Here is an 18,437-nt window from a genome sequence, read left to right as displayed (position 1 = left end):
ATAGTAGCAATATCGAAGGTGGCAAGATGGATGGGTTAGTAATGAGCTTGGGTTAAAACTAGTATTGTAAGAATCGTTAGGCGTTAGTCGGCAGGTGGGGTACGGACTATTGACTAACCAGGATTAATTCGGTTGAGATTTTTATATGTAATCTTCTGTTTTATTATACGCACACATATTTATGTGTAATTTTTTAGCATGACAAGTTTCAACCTCATCGGCTTATTTTTTTAACCAGGCAAGATTAATCATAGAAATTTATAAGGCTTGACCGGAATTTAGCCGGTAATTGGTAGGAAATACGTTTGGAACCGCCGATTTTTGGCTATTAGGACCGTCTAGGGCCACTGTTGACCGTCTAGCGATTAATTGGCCAATGAGAGAAAAATCGGTGAACATGCGACTAACGATTAATCAACGACTAATCGGATGCTAGTCGAGATTTTTAAAACCATACTTAAAACACTTGTTGAATGTGTAAGTTATGAGTAGAGTACAATATTATTACGGAAAACTCTATTTTTTTTAAACAAACTTTCAACTTTTTCATGTTTTGAGATAAAAAACAAGCCGCATAGATTCATTTTTTAAGATGGGAAAACAACCCAAATAGTAGAGAACTTTTAGACCATCTTCTTTTGCTTTTGCAGGTATATATGTTGACTAGGAGTTGATGCACAATATTTGCATCTTTGTTCTATGCTTGTGATTCCTTTTTCTTTTTTCTTCTATGAGGCTGTCCTGTCCAGTTGGCAATAACAATGTGGGGTCCTCCAGTTCACCTTAACCATGTTTTTTTTTTCATTCAAAATTTGTTATTTGTTTCTTTTACACTTTTTTTAAAATAAAGTCTCGGACCAATTTTTTTTAAGAATTCTGGGCTGAACTGCTAACTAGGGTTCTAAGAAACAACGATAAACCAAACCGTTTGTGTTAGGCAGGTTGGCCGCATCGGCTACTTTTATCGGTTTGGATTTAGTGGTTTCACTGAATTTTCGTATTATTTTTACCCGTCAAACTGGTAAAAGATGGTTTATGACTATATCACATGTACATAACTTCATATTACAAAAATTAGTATGTAGGAAAGGTTAAATGACTGATTTGGTTTACGGGACTGGTTAACCGTTATGAAATTGTAAGAAGCGAATTGTAAACCTTGCCGTAGCCAACCTATTTGCTTCGGTTTGTATGGTTGGGTTGGTTTTAACGGACGTTGAACGAAACTACGTAATATAATGATGATAATGAGTGAAGATGACCTCCAAACGAAGTAACAACATAACATCCAAGTAGGTTTACTCGGACAAATCTAAGGTTTATTGGTGTCACTTTTTGAAAATGTTTGATGAGTCAGCGCCATTCAAGTCTCGAACACATATAAAAAAATGAAACGAGTATCAGGTACCATAACACATAATTTGTTTTTACATGACGTTAAGTGACTAGCGTCATCTATGTACATCCAACTCTATGTAGATTCTTTAAAGGTTAACCGGTTAAATCAAACGCAGACCAATAACTTCAATATAGTTTAACAAACTAAATAAAGTACTTTAGTTTAAGAGCGATAATTTTCACTTCTATGCAATGCATTCGACGTTGATTATTTCGGGTTTGTTAGAATAACACGTTGAATGATAAAAAAATACTTTTAATATTTTACAAGCAATAAATTTCACTTCTTGTTTTGATAGATTTGGTATATAGATGACCGCATGCATGTTTAAATGATCTATAATCTAATCTAATTTTTATTAAAAGAGTCGAATTCTATAATCTAATCTAACTTTTAATAAAAGAGTTGAATTAATTCTATAATCTAATCTAATTGTTAATAAAAGAGTCAAATTAATGTCATATGATATTCTCTCTTTCAACTTTAAAACTTTTACTTAATTCTATTGTATTCTTTTAACTAACCCTGAACAAAAAGATATAAATGTCACAAATTTTAAAATAGATATATTTGATTTCATGATCTTTTTTTTATTTTTATAAATATGATATTATATATGGTTTAAAGTATATGAATGTAATAAATCCAAAACTAGTTTATTTGATGATATATGATATTATTCTTTTCTAAACAACGGTGCTTTTGGGGTTTATGGCTATGTTGTATTCATGGCACCAAGTGCATGACACATCATACATTCACAATACACATGGTTATGGTATGTATCACGGGGATTTGACTTTATCTAGCTACGGTCAATGATTATCACAAATATAAGATCCAAATTTTGATTTGTTCACTAATACCATCACTATCATTCACATATTACTTGTTTGCTTGTTCTACCTTTTTTATTGACAGAATTTCTTTTCTAAATTTGTATTTTTATTTCTTATTACAAAGTATTGATTTAATTGGCTATAGTTCATATGGTTGCTAAAATTTGTCAACAATTTAATTTATAATTGATCTTCTTTTTTGTAAACTACACGTGCAAGCCAGAAGAAAATTGAATTAACTTTTTATATAAATTAAAAAAAAACCACACACGCAAAGAACCATTTAGAAGATATGAAAGTGATTATGCATTGATCTTTACACAACATACACGTTTTTATACTAAACGAGCAAGATGCTTATGACACTTTAACAGACATTCAACTTGCGTTAGATAGTAACTGTTTACTCTATTCGGCAACAAACATAATATCTTAGAATAGCTAACGATACAAAAAAAAAAAAAAAAAAAAAAAAAACTAGTTATATGGTTTTATAGAAAGTCTCGTGTACATCTATCTATAATCTATATCTATACTCTATAATAAAAGTAGGATTTCTTATTGCGCGTGTAGTAACGGGCCAAATATTTATTTTCAGGGGGCAATTGGGAGGCTTAACAAAACCTTTAAAGGGGGTGATCGAGATTTTTGGTGTATTGGTTTTTTAAATTACACCATAAAAACGAGCATTTATATCAGTACAATACTTAATTAAAGAGAATAAAAAACTCATTTTCGTGGTGTTTTTTATATTAACATATGAAAAAGTTATTGTCGTTCAAAATCGCGGATAGTTGTTTTAAAAGTCGATAATATGTTTTAAAGGAACTAGCCATATGTTTCAAATTATTGTAAATTATAAATTTTAATATATATATATATATATATATATATAAATTATAGTTATTTGTGATATGTTGACCTCTAAAATTGTCTAAATTTATTTCAAAATTATTATTTTTTTTATTTTTAAAATTCAAGGAAAGAAATTAACTTTTTTCTGTGGGAGGTTTTAAGCAATTTTTATATGATATTTATCATCTTTTACTTACGTGAGATATTTCTTTTATTCAACTATGTAATACACGGGTTTAAAACCTAGTAATAATAATAAAGTATTTATATGTAATTAATTAACTTACTATTCATCAACACTTTCTATTAATAAATAACTAGTGAGATTCCCCGCGCTTCGCTGCGGGAATTCAGTCGGCATCGATTTAGTTCGTTACGTTACCGACACTCGCTATAATAGTCGAAAGAGAAAACATTACATCCATCAAAACAATAAAAACATATATCGATACTAGAACTGATGTTTTTAGTTGATATCGGTTTAGTTCGTTTGCATTTTATGTTTATTTTATTTCAACATTGTGATTTTTATTTCTAAAAGAGATATCGTGCCGCTATCGTAACAAACCGAATTGAAACCGATTAAACAACATTTGTATCAATACCCTATTTATTTTTATTGATTATGCTTTGGATAGACTGATAACCTATCAATAAGAAAACAATCTAATAATGAAAACTTAAGTTAATAAGAAAACAATATAATAATGAAAATCTAGAAAAAAACAATATCGAACTAAACCAAACAACATTGATACCAGTGTGCATTCATTTTATAAGAAAAATATGCTTAAAATCTTAATAAAAAACAATATAATATTAAAAACTTAGAAAAAAACAATATTGAAAAAAACTAAACCACTGTTCATGTAGACTTTCAAATAATAATAATAATAATAATAATAATAATAATAATAATAATAATAATAATAATAATTGACACCACCTCATCTTAGTCATCAATTCACACTTTTATCAAAATAAGTACATTATATACATTGGAAAAAAAACATTGGAATTTGTCCAGGTTAATTTTTTAATTATTAAATATTAACATACACATGTGCAATAAAAGAAAATTATATATATATATATGTATAATTTCAGGAGAGGTAAATAACATTGCATTTCAACCATTTTGTTATATAACTAAATTTTCATAATTAGAAAAATAAATAATTTATTTTGTTCTTATTGTTTCAAAAAAAAAAAAAAAAAAAAAAAAAAAAGAACAAACAAACAAACAGCATTTAGCCTGTGTTTCTCTCCCCTTTTATTTATTGATTATCTTATATATGTCACTTATTCTACTTATATCCAAGGATTTATTATGGGTGTTAATATTCACATATCTATTCCCTCTATTTCACTCTATATATACATAGATATATATAAAGAGAGATATAGTGAAAAGAATGTGGGAATAAGAATTTAGGGATGTGTGAATACAACAAGTATTATATGTTATAGAATCAAATAATGAAAGTCAGATGATCTCCGGAATCTGATGTAAATTGTCACGCATTTATTAACACTTTTTAAATTATGTTAATATTAAAATTGTTAAGTAATGTGATCATGTCATACTTAATAGCTTTTGTTCAAACTGAAAACATGAGAATAAAAGGAAATGATATTAAAAAAAAATCAAATAAAGTGAAGAAGCCTTGCTTGCTTACTCTAACATGCTGCTCAAAAAGGAATGCATGGTTACAAAGTAGTCCATGTGAACTTTGTTTAGGTATAAGAAAGTAACATTAACAGAATTCTCAATTAAGCCATTGTGACATCATTATCAAGATTCGGTGATGGACACAATTGAAATAAAGGGAAAATCAAAAGAAAAAGAAAAAAAAGAAGGGGGGGGGGGTGTTAGTGTAAAAAAGAAAAAAAAAAACATAATATAGAAGGATATGAGTATGGAAGTAGGCCCATTTGCCTGTTTTTTGTGTGAGAACAAATGAAGGATTTAAATGACACCACCATACCATCTATATGATTTTATAGAGCATTAAAGACCCTTCTTTTCTTTCTTTCTATCTCTCTCATCTCTCACCATTTTTCTTGAAGATTTCCATTTCAAGATTCTTGGTATCCAAAAAACATCAGAACTTTATATGAAATCATGAAAACTGAAGAGAATAATAGCATCATGCCTATAGATGAAGACCAAGATTCAAGTTCATCACAAAGTGAAGAAGTTGTCATCCCTATTCACAAGGCTGGTTTCCACTTTCTTCCCTTGTCTTCTGATCTTTTTTCTTCATTCAAATCACTGAATTATGCCTTATCATATATGATCGCTTATCGGTCTTTCGGTAAGCAGGTCATTTATTGCATTAGTATATCTTGTTAAGTTTCTAGCATGTGGGTGTGTTTGTTTGTCATGTCAACTTCCTGGAGGTTCATGCTGATCAAGTGTTAGCTTAGCTAAATAAATAATTTATAATCTGAAATAAACAAATTTTGTTCTGATAATATGGTTATTTTGGATGATCTTTTAGAATTGTAGAGGTTCTTATACATATTATTGATTTATTTCCATTGCATTTTGCACAAGGTTGATATGTGTTTATAACAATAAAGAAATGATGACTTTATGCTAATTTTAGATAATTAGATTGATAACTCTATGTGTGTTAATCTTGTCATATGATTTATAGTTATGTTTCTTTATTTTTTTATGAATAATTTATGTTAATTATTATGAAAGTTTGCCTACTTCTTGGAGGGAAGATCAATGGAGTTCGGTTTCATCTTTAATTTCAATGCCAAAAGATTTTAAATTTGTTTCCTTTATGGAGTCACATGTCACTTTTTCAGATTCATCATAGAGAATTTTCTCAGGAGCAACAAATTGTTGCTTTTATTAAAAGTTTTTTGGACCAAAAACACTTTCTCATCCATGCCATTTTATATTTTTACTTGGTTTATTTATATAAAAAATTCAAACCATTATCATTAATTTACTAAAGTAGGTTTCAAGATGTATCCCTTCATGATAGGGGTGCTTTAACTAATCAAACAAACATTATGTTGGCATTCATTTGCAACATATACCAAACAAACACATGATATGTCAACTTATGATTTCCACTTTAAAGATGGTAAAATCATTACTTTAACTGATCAAAAGACGTTACAATCTGCGGCGTTATCATGTGTATATAACGAGGGTGATCATGCATAAAATGTGAACAATTTATTTATGTACTTGTATTAGAAGTCGAATTATAATAATAATCTTAGGTGAAAAGTTCCTAATATTAAGGAAGAAAAGCAAGCACAAAAGGCTAATCCTTGTTTAGAGGCAAAAAAGTAATCTTACTTTTAATTAACTTTTAATCCCACTTGTATATCCTTATGATCACAAGTTTACAACACTAAGAAATAGTTAACAACTATTTATAACAAGATTAGTGGCATACTTTATGGAACTCGAAAGGCGAAAAAGAAATAAGTGCTTTCGACTTCACATTTCTGTTCTTGTGATAAGCTTGATATAACTTAACTTAGTGCAAAATGATTTGGATTGCATTTAAACAAAATCTTCAAAAAGAACCAAAAGTTCTTTCCTTTTTACAATCCAAACTAGTTTTTACAAGTGGGTATTTCTTATTTTTTACGAGTTCAAAAGGAAAACATCTTCCTTGTCGTTAGCCTTGGGGGGGGGGGGGGGGTAAAAGAAATCACAAAATTAGTCGTAACGTAACATATTGGTTAACAAATTTTTATCATGTTTTTATAAATACATTCACTTAGCTATCATGTGACAAGTACTTGTTATATTTTATGGTTGCCAAATGCGCGAGACTTCAAAATACGTGTTATATTGTTAATTTGTTCGTTCGCATGAATTTTGTTAATAGTTTCAAGTTGAAGAAGAGATCTCTACTGCAAATAACGATTCGCCAAATTGGAAAAACGAAAGTCTGTTCTTGGAGATACCATCAAGAACAACAACACAACCCTCTTCGTCTCAAGAATCGGTTCATATCAAGATACCCTCAACGCCAACTCCTAAGAAAGTAAACTTCAATCTTTCAACAAATAGCAGAACAAATGCCAATGCATCTCCGGCAAATTGTTCTTCAAGAATCAAATCATCAAAGAAAAGTTTACTACCGAAACTAAACTTTATAAACAGGAATACAAGTCTTGATGTTGAAAAGAGTGATGGTAGTTATGTAATGCCAGCAGCTTCATCTTCTACTATGCATGAAAAGCCTTCAATACCGCGATCATGGTCACTTACTAAAATCTTTACCCCTCAGAGGACATCTTCTTTACCCGTTACGCCCATTGTACAGTCGGATCATGAGTCTGTACTGGGAAATTCAGGTGGTTCACTTAATTTGGAGGTACGTTGACCTTCAGCCCGTTAAGTGTGTTGACCATATATCATTTGGAAATGGGTCAACTTCATTTGTGTTTTATCTCGGACCGGTGAGATAAAAAAAAGTTAGTTAGAAGTGAAACGCGTCAAAGCCACCTAAAAGTCTATTTTTAATGCATATAACCTTAAATTGTTATTCTAATAGTTTTTTTGCTCTATCAAGCTGAATATGTTTTGACCTGTTACCCAACGTGTTCGACTTAACACATCTAATAACGAATGATTGATGGTAATTTTGATTACAAACATGTAAAAGTTGTAAATTTTTATTCGTGTGGTTTGTTTGTAGACTAAAGTCCAAGTGCATATAGCGAGGTCACGTTCAGTCCCAGTCCTCAACAAGGATATAAGTATCAAGAGAATGGATTCTTTTTTCCGCGTGATTCCTTCAAATCCACGAGTGAAAGATTGTGATCATGTTTCACCTATGCCTTCTCCAACTAACGACAAAGGTTATTGATTATAAAGCTTGATCTTCGAGTCTTACACATATAAATCTTTTCTTATAAAACTTGTTTCTTTAATTATTTAGATAATGAAGAAGGGGGTGGTGAAGATATACCCGAAGAAGAGGCGGTTTGTAGGATATGTTTGGTTGAACTATGTGAAGGTGGAGAAACCTTAAAAATGGAATGCAGTTGCAAAGGCGAACTAGCGTTGGCACACAAAGATTGTGCGGTAAAATGGTTTAGCATCAAAGGTAACAAGACTTGTGATGTGTGTCATCAAGATGTCCAAAACCTACCTGTGACACTTTTAAGAATACAAAGTACTGTCAGAAACCGAAACTCGGGTGCAAGTAGATCACAACAGATGGAAGTAAACGGATACAGGTAAGTTAATCATAAGTTCATAACCATTCATTTTGGGCATTCTTTATCACTTTGCGGTTTGTATCTAAAGTCTAAACCGCTTTCGTTTGAATTTGGCAGTGATGTCTATAGGGTGTGGCAAGAAGTGCCGATTCTTGTTATTGTCAGCATGTTGGCCTACTTCTGCTTCATTGAACAGCTTTTGGTAAGTCTTATACTAATATCATTTAAGCTTTGTTTGGGATCGCTTAGTTGAATTCGGGTTTTGAAGCATATAAATTTTGACGATACTACATTCCTGTATGAAGGTTGGGAACATGGGTACAAGTGCAATTGCGCTCTCTCTTCCATTTTCGTGTGTTTTGGGTCTTCTTTCATCGATGACTTCGTCAACCATGGGTAAGTACACTTAGGGATGTAAACGAACCGAACATAAACGAACTTCCCGTTTAACGGTTCACGACCTGTTCGTTGAACGCTCGGTTCACTTACAACCCTAAGTACACTCTCAGGTTTGGTTGGTTTCGACTTAAGTTATTAGTCAGCCCGCTAACTACGGTCTAGCAAAACACAAACAAAATCAGCTGTGTTGGGTAGGTAGGCGGGTTCGACTGAGTTTGGCTGTTTTGTGTTAAATCTCAAACCGGCCAACTGAGGTTATCATTGTGTTCATATTTTGTGTTAAACACCCTAGCATATCTATAATATCTCATAAATTCGGATTTTTTTTTACAGTAAGAAGAAGATTCGTGTGGCTATACGCATCGATTCAGTTTGCTTTGGTTGTAATCTTCGCGCATATTTTCTACTCTCTGGTAAACAGCTTATAAACTGTATCCATTTCTTTCCAACACACACACACCAAACACACATTGTATAATTATCTTTTGAACGTCATTTACAGGTTCATGTTCAGCCCGTTCTGTCGATTCTTCTTGCCACATTCGCAGGCTGTGGGATTGCAATGAGTGGTAGCTCGATTATTGTCGAGATTTTAAGACTAAAAAGACAGTGGTGGCAAGACAGATCTGCGGATCAGCCAATAAATTCCCAGATTGTTTTACGTCCTGAACCAAGACGCGCCCAAACTGCATCCTCGTCACCTCATGTTGTTCCTCAACAGGAAATCGAAACCAGGGATGCAGAAGCTCATAGAGAAAGCTAAGTCATAACTTATTGATGTCTCAGAAGTTTTAATTGAGATAATGAGTGTATGCTGCCAAAATTTAAATCTATTGAGGAACAATATACACAAGCATCATGAAAATTATATCTATTGATGTATTGTGATTATTATCAATTCTCTTCTCGAGATTTATCCGTGATTTTAAAAAGCAAGAAGCACACAAAAGCGACAAAGTCTGAAAGCAAAAACGTGCAGTCGTGCACTGCTTTTTGTACCCGGGGCGCAAATGATTATATTCTTTTTTTAGTTTTTTCACATATTTCCTATAGGTTTCTAGCACAATTTACGCAATATTTAGACACACATAAGCTTTATATAGTTTTATATTTGAAAATTACATACGTGTACAACCTGAAAGCATGAAGTACAACAATCTGCTGCACACATGTTAGAAATACACGGTAAGCGCCTCGGGGTCAACTTTTTGCTAAAAAACACGCCTCGGGTGCTCTTCTTGTAAAACATGCGCGCCTTGCGTAGGCTAAAGCACCGAGGCCTGGCACACTTTTTTTAAACCAAGGGTTTATCTAAATGAACACTAATGAACTATCGAACACAAATGAACACGTTATCATACGTTCACGAACATATATACACAAACACGGCCCCTGCTCATGTTTGTTCATTTAACTAAACAAACAAAATTTTCTTGTTCGTGTTCACTTGTTTAATAAACGAACAAACACAAACGAACTTCGCGTCGAACGGTTCACGAACTGTTCACCGAACGTTTGGTTCGTTTGCAGCCCTATGACTAAATGAGTTGCACTATAAATTTAATTGGAATTCACTCACCTGATAGAATGTATCAATAATCATAAATAAACAAGTAACAGTTGGTTAATTAACAAGCTAATGATTATAATAATCAAATATAAAACTCACATTAACTTGTATATAAAGAATATAAGTAATGAATCCACAAGATCTGGCTGAAATTTACAGCATAATAATGTATAAAAATGATAAGGACACTATAACTTTGAATAATAGATCTAGATCTAGAAAATAACAATAATCATAATGTAAACAAATTCAAGTTCTAGAGAAACTCCCTGCGTGCAGCAGAACTAAACTCCGCTCGTCGAATATTCTGTTGCCGTTTCTTGTACAACACTCCACCAAATCCTACAACACACGCAGCAGCAATCACTCCGATCGCAATTCCGGCCTTCTTACCGCCGCTCATACCGCCGGAAGACGATTTATTCTCTTCTTCGTTCTTCAAACTGGAGGATAAGTCACCGGAATCCGCCGTCTCCGGTGCCGGTGCCGGAGCAGCAGATTTATCAGAAGCAGGAGCCGGAGACTGTGACTGAGACGGTGACTGAGACGGAGTCAGATCTGACGCCGGTGGAGGTGACGGAGGAGATCCGGCTGACGGAGATACTGCGGAAGGAACCGGCGGTGAAACTGGATCGTCGGAACCGAGTTGTGGAGCCGGAGCAGGTGATTTTCCGGCTGGATCTGAAGAAACAGATGGAGAAACATAGAGAGTGAAGAGTAGAGTGACGGCTAATAGATGAATGAAGGTGTTGATCGCCATTGTTGTTGAAGATGAGATGAATGTAGATCTGAGATTGAAGAAATGTAGGTTAAATTGAGAATGAAAGATCTTTCGAGAAGAGGGATAGATATAGATACAGGGGGATCGAATCTATATAATTTTTTGTGAGTGGAGAATTAACCGTGGGGGATGGTGGGATTTGTGCGTATTAAAAGGTGAAGGCCGGTTGGTGAGCTGGCATTTATACTTATAGGTAGTTGAGCACGTTTATATTTTAATTCGAGTTAAATGTATTTTAGTCCATGTGGTTTGTGATATTTCGTCAATTTAGTTTAAAGGTTTATTTTTTTTGTTTTTGGTCTAAAAAGATTTCACCGTTGTCATTTTAGTCAATCGGTTAACTTCATCCATATTTCTGTTAACGAGAAGGGCAATTTAGTCATTTTATAGGCAATTCTGTTAACCGGAAGGACAATTCGGCTATATAAAATGACCGAATTGCCCTTCTCGTTAACAAAAATAATGGATGAAGTTAACCTAGTGGACTAAAATGGCGACGGTGAAACATTTTTGGACCCACAGGTGAAAAATGAAACCTTTGGATTAAACTGACAAAATGACCCAAACCACAGGGACTAAAATGGCATTTAACTCTTTTAATTCTATTAAATAAATGAAATCAATCGTAGGGTTGTTCACGAGCCAAATCGAGCTGAGACAGGGTAAGCTTGGGTTTGGCTTGATTATAAACCAAGTTAGCTTGGCTTAACTCGGATTTAAACTGAGCTGAAAATCTAACATCGGGCTCGATTTGGTTTTAAACTGAGCTGGCTGAGCTTAATTTGGTTTGGCTGAAAAGAAAAATTAGTACATGTTTCTTAAAATTTACTAGTCTAAAAAGTTTCAATAGTTCAAAACAACATACCCATAATAAGTTTAACTTAATAGTTTACAAGTGAAAATCAACTTTAACAACATAAAATTCAAAATTTCAATGAAATACAACATAAATTCATTAGCATGGTAATAAAAATTCCAATTTGATATAGATGTCAAATTACACTCTTAAATTAGTTTTATGTGATATATTATAATGTATATAAAAATAAAATATATTAAAAGTAAAATAATCCGAGCTAAGCCGAGCCGAGCTAGCAAGCGAGCCAAACCGAGCCAATCTGGCTCATTATGAGCCGAGCGAAACTAGGCTCACTTTCTAACCGAGTCGTGTCAGTTTCAAAATAGGCCATATCGAGCAAGTTTTTCCGAGCAAAATCCGAGTGTGCTTCGAGCCGCGAGCGTTTTGGACAGCCTAACAAATAAATCAATAAACAATTAATAATATACACTATAAATTGATTATAACTAGTATTAAGCACCCCTGCATTGCGACGGGGCCATCAACACTGAACTTGCAGCGTGTTAATGAGAATGACTTAGATCGAAACGTAAAACATAGAAAAGAACAACTAAGTTGACCTAGGACTCGTGCGTTGCGACGAACCTATCAAACCGGAAAAATACACAACGTAAAATGTTGAACTGCACACACATTGCGCCATGTTAACTCGCTAAATTTAAAACGGAATGTAAAACGAAAAATTTGCGTAAGATGGAAAATATAAGGGACCGAAGTTGAAAGTAAAAAAAATTGTGAGGTTAAATTGCGAAGGACGAAAACTTTTGGGTTAAAAGTAAAAAAATCATATAGGTTCGGGTTAAAAGTGAAAAATCAAGTTTTTTTTTTTGAAAATCCTCCTAAGAGGGGTGGGGGTGGTCACTAGTGATAGAATTCCATCACTCACAAGCATCCAATCAAGTTCCGCCATGTTATCAATCATTTTTTCATCACTCACAACATTTTTTAGTGGCAATGGTCATCACTCACCACCACACTCAACAATTTTCCCCCAACCAACAATTTCTCTCACAAAATCTGGCCATCACGCGTTATACTTTTGCAGCATGTTCCACGCGTTATAAACTTATGGTGGCGGTGGGAATATTTTGTTTACCACGCGTTGAATTTGCCATCACGGAAGTTCAACGGGACCGCCCCCTGTCCCCTAAGCATTGGGTACACCCACTCTATGCATACAATTGTTGAAAATTTATAGTATGGAAATAAGTGAATAAAAATAAAAATTGTACAACCAATGATTATTTTGGTCGATCATATATAATATATTTGTTGCGTTACATGACGATTACTGATCATTACATATGAGATTCTTTCTATTATAAGATGTTTTTGTTAGAAATAACCCGTTGATGTGGCCTTACGGATCATTTTGTAACATTACCAATATGACATAACTAATCCCTGACAATTACTTGATGGTAGTAATTGTAATTATTGATTAGTTTAAGGGGCAATTATGATTTCCCTTTAGGTACCTTTAATAGAGAATGTAAAGAGTTTCGTAACCGATGATTATTCATGATCATGATTCATTGATCTTTAATGTTGAATATATAAAGATGAAAACTCCTATGAAGAACACCACTATACAAAAATTCTCTCTAAGGTGATCCATCAACCCAAGGTACCATAACGGGAATCATGGCCTTATCTTCGTCTTCAAAGATGACCACTCCCACAAGTAAGTGTCTCTAACTTGGTATCTATATTTACGTTATGATTGAATAAACATGATTAGGTTTTATATTTTGACCCATGTTTATAGATATAATCAACATGTGGTATCAGAGCAATGTTGATTATATCAAAATTCAATCACTTGAATCGATGTATTCCTTTGAGTTCGATCAATCTGTTTGATGGATATTATATATAAAATTGATTTGTTTCTTTGTTTTAATAATTTATATCAGAATGAGATAAAGCAAATCAATTTTATACAAACTAAATTTTGATGAATTGTTTTAGATTATTTTGGTTATTCATAATTCATAATCAAGATTGTAAAGTTAAACTAACGTTTCATCAGTATCAATATGTCATTTAATATTAGTCAAATATTCAAAAGGCTTTTCATTCTTTGAAAATATTAAAATACCATCGAACAGCTTATTGGATTATGGAATTTAATTAATTCTTTTTTACATTAATTTGATATCTATTAGAGAAATGAATTTGTTTCCTACTGTATTATGTTTGAAGAGGTGGATAATTAATTGGCACATCTTTTAGGTTCCATAATACTCTATTGCATTTCTTTATTCAATGTGATTAATTAATGAATTAATGGTATATTAATTTTATATTAATGGTATATTAATTATTGCAATTCCTTATTCAATTTTATTCAATGTGATTAATTAGTGAATTAATGGTATATTAATTTTATATTAATGGTATATTAATTTTTAATTTTACGTAAATTTCCATGCCAACAAGAATCCATCAATTGGATTATTTCTTTGATTGGATTTAGTTTTGCAAAAAGGATTTAATCAATTGAGATATTTTATTTTGCAATCGATTTAATTTTTTTTTTTGTATATCGTTTATATGACAATCGGTTTTCATGAATATTAAAAAGGCATAATTTGCAAATCACTAAATTAGCATTATTTTTTATAAATCTATTGATGATCGATTAAATCAATTTATTCTAAATGTTGGTGACTTATTTCAATCACACACCAACAAACCTATTAATGGTGATTTAATTTGGTATAGATGAAAAGTATTGAAATCGGCTAATTAGTTAATTATTTTGGCAAAATTATCTTGCAAATTATGAAATCGTTTTGCAAAGATGTCAAAATCGGTTTGCAAGCCTTATTTATTTATTTACTTATTTTGCTCTAATATGGGACAAACTTGTGAATGGTCCAACTTAAGTATGCAAGTTAAATGGCGAACTTCAATGATCGATGATTGAACCAACGGGATATCATTTGATTAAACATTGAAGCTTTAGTTATGCCATCTTATGTAATTATCTGTATTAGCATAATTTACATAAATATTTCATTTCTGGCCCAAAGGTGTTATGTTATATTTATGTGTTTTACCTTATTGTGTATGTATGTTCATCATGATACATGAATTTTGGTCAAAGCCAAAGCGAAGCCAAAGTTCATGTAGAACATTGAGACAGTCTATATTTATGTGTGTTCATAATATATGAATTTTGGTCAAAGCCAAAGCGAAGCCAGAGCTCATGTAAAACACTAAAGACAGTCTATTATTTTATATCGTTCATTATGCGTGAATTTTGGTCAAAGCCAAAGTGAAGCCAAAATTCAGGTAGAACATTAAGTTGGTTTTATTTATTTATGTTCATAATACATGAAATTTGGTCAAAGCCAAAGCAAAGCCAAAGTTCATGTAGAACAATAAGTCAGTCTATTATGTATGTTCATAAATGCATAAATTTTGGTCAAAGCCAAAGCGAAACCAAATTTATTTAGAACATCAAGACAATCTGTTATTTATGTACGTTCATAATGTCTGAATTTTGGTCAAAGCCAAAGCAAAGCCAAAATTCAGGTAGAACCTTATATTAGTCTGTTATTTTGGTGTTATAGTAGACTATATCTTCAATATAATAATTTGTGTCTGCCTTACTTGATTACCCCATAATGTAAATCACTCCAAGTTTCTTCCTAAGTTTGTATCTCATCTGTTTTATCCACTCTATTTTCAAAACCTAAAATGTTTTGCTTACTAAAGAGTTTCTACAAAATTTCCTCTTGTTGGATTGTTGATTATTTCTTAAGATATGATAATTCTACTGCTCTTTTCTGATAAAAGTTTTACAGAAGAAAACTAGAGCATGACTAGTGGGATAAGTCAAACATTATATCTCTTATGATAATCAAGAACCCACTTAATTATTGCTATCATGTGAGCTATTCTAGATTCTAAATTTCCTAAGACTAATTTATTTTCTTTGGAAGAATCAAAATAACTCCTAAGACGCATGCATTACTCTAGATTCTTACTATAAAGTTAGTGGCATATGTGAATACATCATCATGTACAATACCATGACTCATAATTTAAAGGTTTACACATGGAAATCAGTACACTTTTCCGGTGCATTACATATAACTTTTCCACTAATATCATAAGTTGCCTTAAGAATCATCTATACCACTCAAGAGTACCAAAGGAAATTGAGTGTGTTGATTAGCAGCATATATATAGGAAAAGGAATGCATGAAACTGGAAAATTAGATGTTGTTCATCTCACCGCCACTAAACCTAAAAGGAGGGTACTTTTAAGATTTGGAGACAGTGTACAAGTTCTACTTCCAGCTATAAGTTTCTTCAAAGGAAAGTCTCACTGCAGACTTATGTCATTAAACTAGGCATGAGCATCACGACTACCCATAATTCAATGGGACAGCTGGCTAAGATAAGTAGTTAGATATTTATGATATTTAAGTCTGCTAATGATAATATTCCAATTAACACATGATGGGTTAAGTCTAGTTCTATACGGTTACTTACCAGAAATCAACAAATAATTAATATGAGAGTTAGTGGCAAAATTTTATGTTAAGACTATAAGAACCATAATAAACTGTTTTATAATTGGGTTTTATGATACCTTATATATTCTGTAGATTATTCAGAATTTAGTATCAATATAAAAGCTACGTTATGACAGTTGTGAGGTTTGCATGGTTAAAACAAAGTTACTCTTACCTTAAACTCTCATATTGTTGGTCATCTCAATCTGGATAGAAACCTTATAAGATAGAACTAGATGATGCTACACTTTTCCACAACCTTTTGTTATCATGAAAATGAAAATTTAACAAAAGAAAAATGAGACTTACAAATTCCATCCATTAAGACCAAATTTCATGATAAATCATGACTAGTTTAATGAAGGATGAAATATTATCAAATCTCATTCTTAGAGACTTATGAGCATGTGTATAAGCCTTAATATTTAATGGCTAAGGGAATAAATTAAGTTCCATTAGAAATTATATTTCATTGGAACTTATCCCAAAATGGAATATTCAGACATTATTCATTTATCATAATATTTACTTGTGTCTAATATGTCCCTAATGGATCAAGGCATTAAAGAAATTAATTCATATATACTATGATTCCTTCTAAATATGTCCCTCAAAATTTTTATAAACATCTGGACATTAAGGAAATCAAGTTTAACATATATGACATGTTCCACAGCACGTAAATCATTGAAACTTATCTTGTAGCATTTCTAGAGATGTAAAAGGTTAGTGGGAGCATTAAATGTCTTTATCTTAACTTGCGAGAGTTGCAATAGGTAGGGGAGTGAAAACTTGTTACTACCTCAATTTGCACCTCTTGTACAAGACATTGCTCCTTCACAACTTTTCTCTTTAAGAATATACTGCTACTCTAACAAAAGTTTCATTGTTGCTTAAATGTGGGCACACTCAGATTTCTTGCCAAACTTGTAATCCTCAAACAGAGAAACTACAATGAGTAACTTCTTTAATTTATTTCTCTATTAGAATTTATTGGTCTTCTAATGTTGACCATAATCATGCTAAATTGTTAAAGATTTCTAAGTCAGTGGGAGCAATAAAAGTCCTTATCAGGACTTGCCAGAAGTGCAAGAGGCCGGGGGAAGAGACCTATTAAATTTTACTCTGATTACACCTCTTGCACACCATACTGCACCAACTCTTACACACTTAGAATCTTGAAAGTGATAGCAACTTAATCAAGAGTTAATCCATAAAACTGAAACTCATAATACAACCCAATAATCAACTACAGAGGTCATCTAGGTTTAACTTTGATGATCATGTATCCTCCTTGGTTGAAGTTGAAATGGATATTGGAAAGTTTACTAGTCCTACTTCCTCTAATTAAGCCATTAGCATCAATCAATTTTCTAAATGGAGTAAGAATTGTTATTAGCAAATTTGATTTTAACGTTTGGGATTTGGTTGAATTACCTAAGGGTGTTCATCACTAAACAAAATCTGAATGCAAACGTTAAGACGCTAAAAAAAAAAATATGATTGATTGTTAAAGGTTATGCTCAGAAGAGAATTATTTATCAAAGAATCACCTTATCTTTCTTACAAGATGTTTCTTTGAGGACCATTGTTGTTCTAGTGGCTCATAATCATTTAGAGCTACATTATATGAACATTAAAACAACTTTCCTTAAACAAAGACTTACATGTTCATAAAACAACCTGAAAGTTCTAAACTGTAGGTCAAGAACACTTACTTTGTATGTCAATTAATTGCATGTATGGGTTTAAGGCAAACATCAAAATGTTATGAAATCTTAATGCATTATATTCATCAAGAATTAAGTGGATTTATATACCTACCTCAAGATGAGTGGGAGCAACTAATGTAAACTTATCCTTATATAGATAGCACTTTTTGGATAAGTATATGTTACATAAGTCAAATAATTTCTCACATATATTTTGATATAATGAATCTCGGAAATACCACTTACGTGAGAGATATCAAAATATACCGAGATAGACCCA

At 32.1% G+C, this 18,437-nt stretch overlaps 2 protein-coding genes across 3 annotated transcripts; one reads left to right on the top strand and one right to left on the bottom strand.

Moving 5' to 3' along the window:
* Positions 1–5,087: 5,087 nt before the first annotated feature.
* Positions 5,088–9,617, top strand: LOC110898586. 2 transcript variants are annotated; one of them, XM_022145385.1, is made up of 8 exons: positions 5,088–5,314; positions 6,969–7,454; positions 7,779–7,941; positions 8,022–8,322; positions 8,422–8,506; positions 8,610–8,700; positions 9,037–9,116; positions 9,206–9,617. In XM_022145385.1, exons 1-8 carry the CDS (start codon positions 5,219–5,221, stop codon positions 9,464–9,466), a joined length of 1,563 nt encoding a protein of 520 aa, XP_022001077.1. In that variant the 5' UTR covers positions 5,088–5,218; the 3' UTR covers positions 9,467–9,617. The 2 variants fall into 2 exon arrangements, with proteins under 2 accessions (XP_022001077.1, XP_022001076.1); XM_022145384.1 differs by having other exon boundaries at positions 6,963–7,454.
* A 729-nt stretch (positions 9,618–10,346) lies between these two features.
* Positions 10,347–11,191, bottom strand: LOC110898587 (skin secretory protein xP2). The gene has a single exon (XM_022145386.2). It carries the CDS (start codon positions 11,031–11,033, stop codon positions 10,530–10,532), a length of 504 nt encoding a protein of 167 aa, XP_022001078.1. The 5' UTR covers positions 11,034–11,191; the 3' UTR covers positions 10,347–10,529.
* Between the last annotated feature and the right edge of the window lie 7,246 nt (positions 11,192–18,437).

The sequence above is a fragment of the Helianthus annuus genome, chromosome 13 (genome assembly GCF_002127325.2).
Source record: "Helianthus annuus cultivar XRQ/B chromosome 13, HanXRQr2.0-SUNRISE, whole genome shotgun sequence".
Taxonomy (NCBI): Eukaryota; Viridiplantae; Streptophyta; class Magnoliopsida; order Asterales; family Asteraceae; genus Helianthus; species Helianthus annuus.
The sequence above is the reverse complement of the archived record's forward strand: the minus strand, read 5'-3'. Positions and strand labels throughout refer to the sequence as shown.

Excerpts from the sequence above, each read along its gene's own strand:
- LOC110898586 (XM_022145384.1), top strand. The coding sequence starts at position 5,219 with ATGAAAACTGAAGAGAATAATAGCATCATGCCTATAGATGAAGACCAA. Across the intron at positions 5,315-6,962 it reads TTGTCATCCCTATTCACAAG|TTTCAAGTTGAAGAAGAGAT; the intron begins GCTGGTTTCCAC and ends TTTTGTTAATAG. Across the intron at positions 7,455-7,778 it reads GTGGTTCACTTAATTTGGAG|ACTAAAGTCCAAGTGCATAT; the intron begins GTACGTTGACCT and ends GTTTGTTTGTAG.
- LOC110898587 (XM_022145386.2), bottom strand. The coding sequence starts at position 11,033 with ATGGCGATCAACACCTTCATTCATCTATTAGCCGTCACTCTACTCTTC.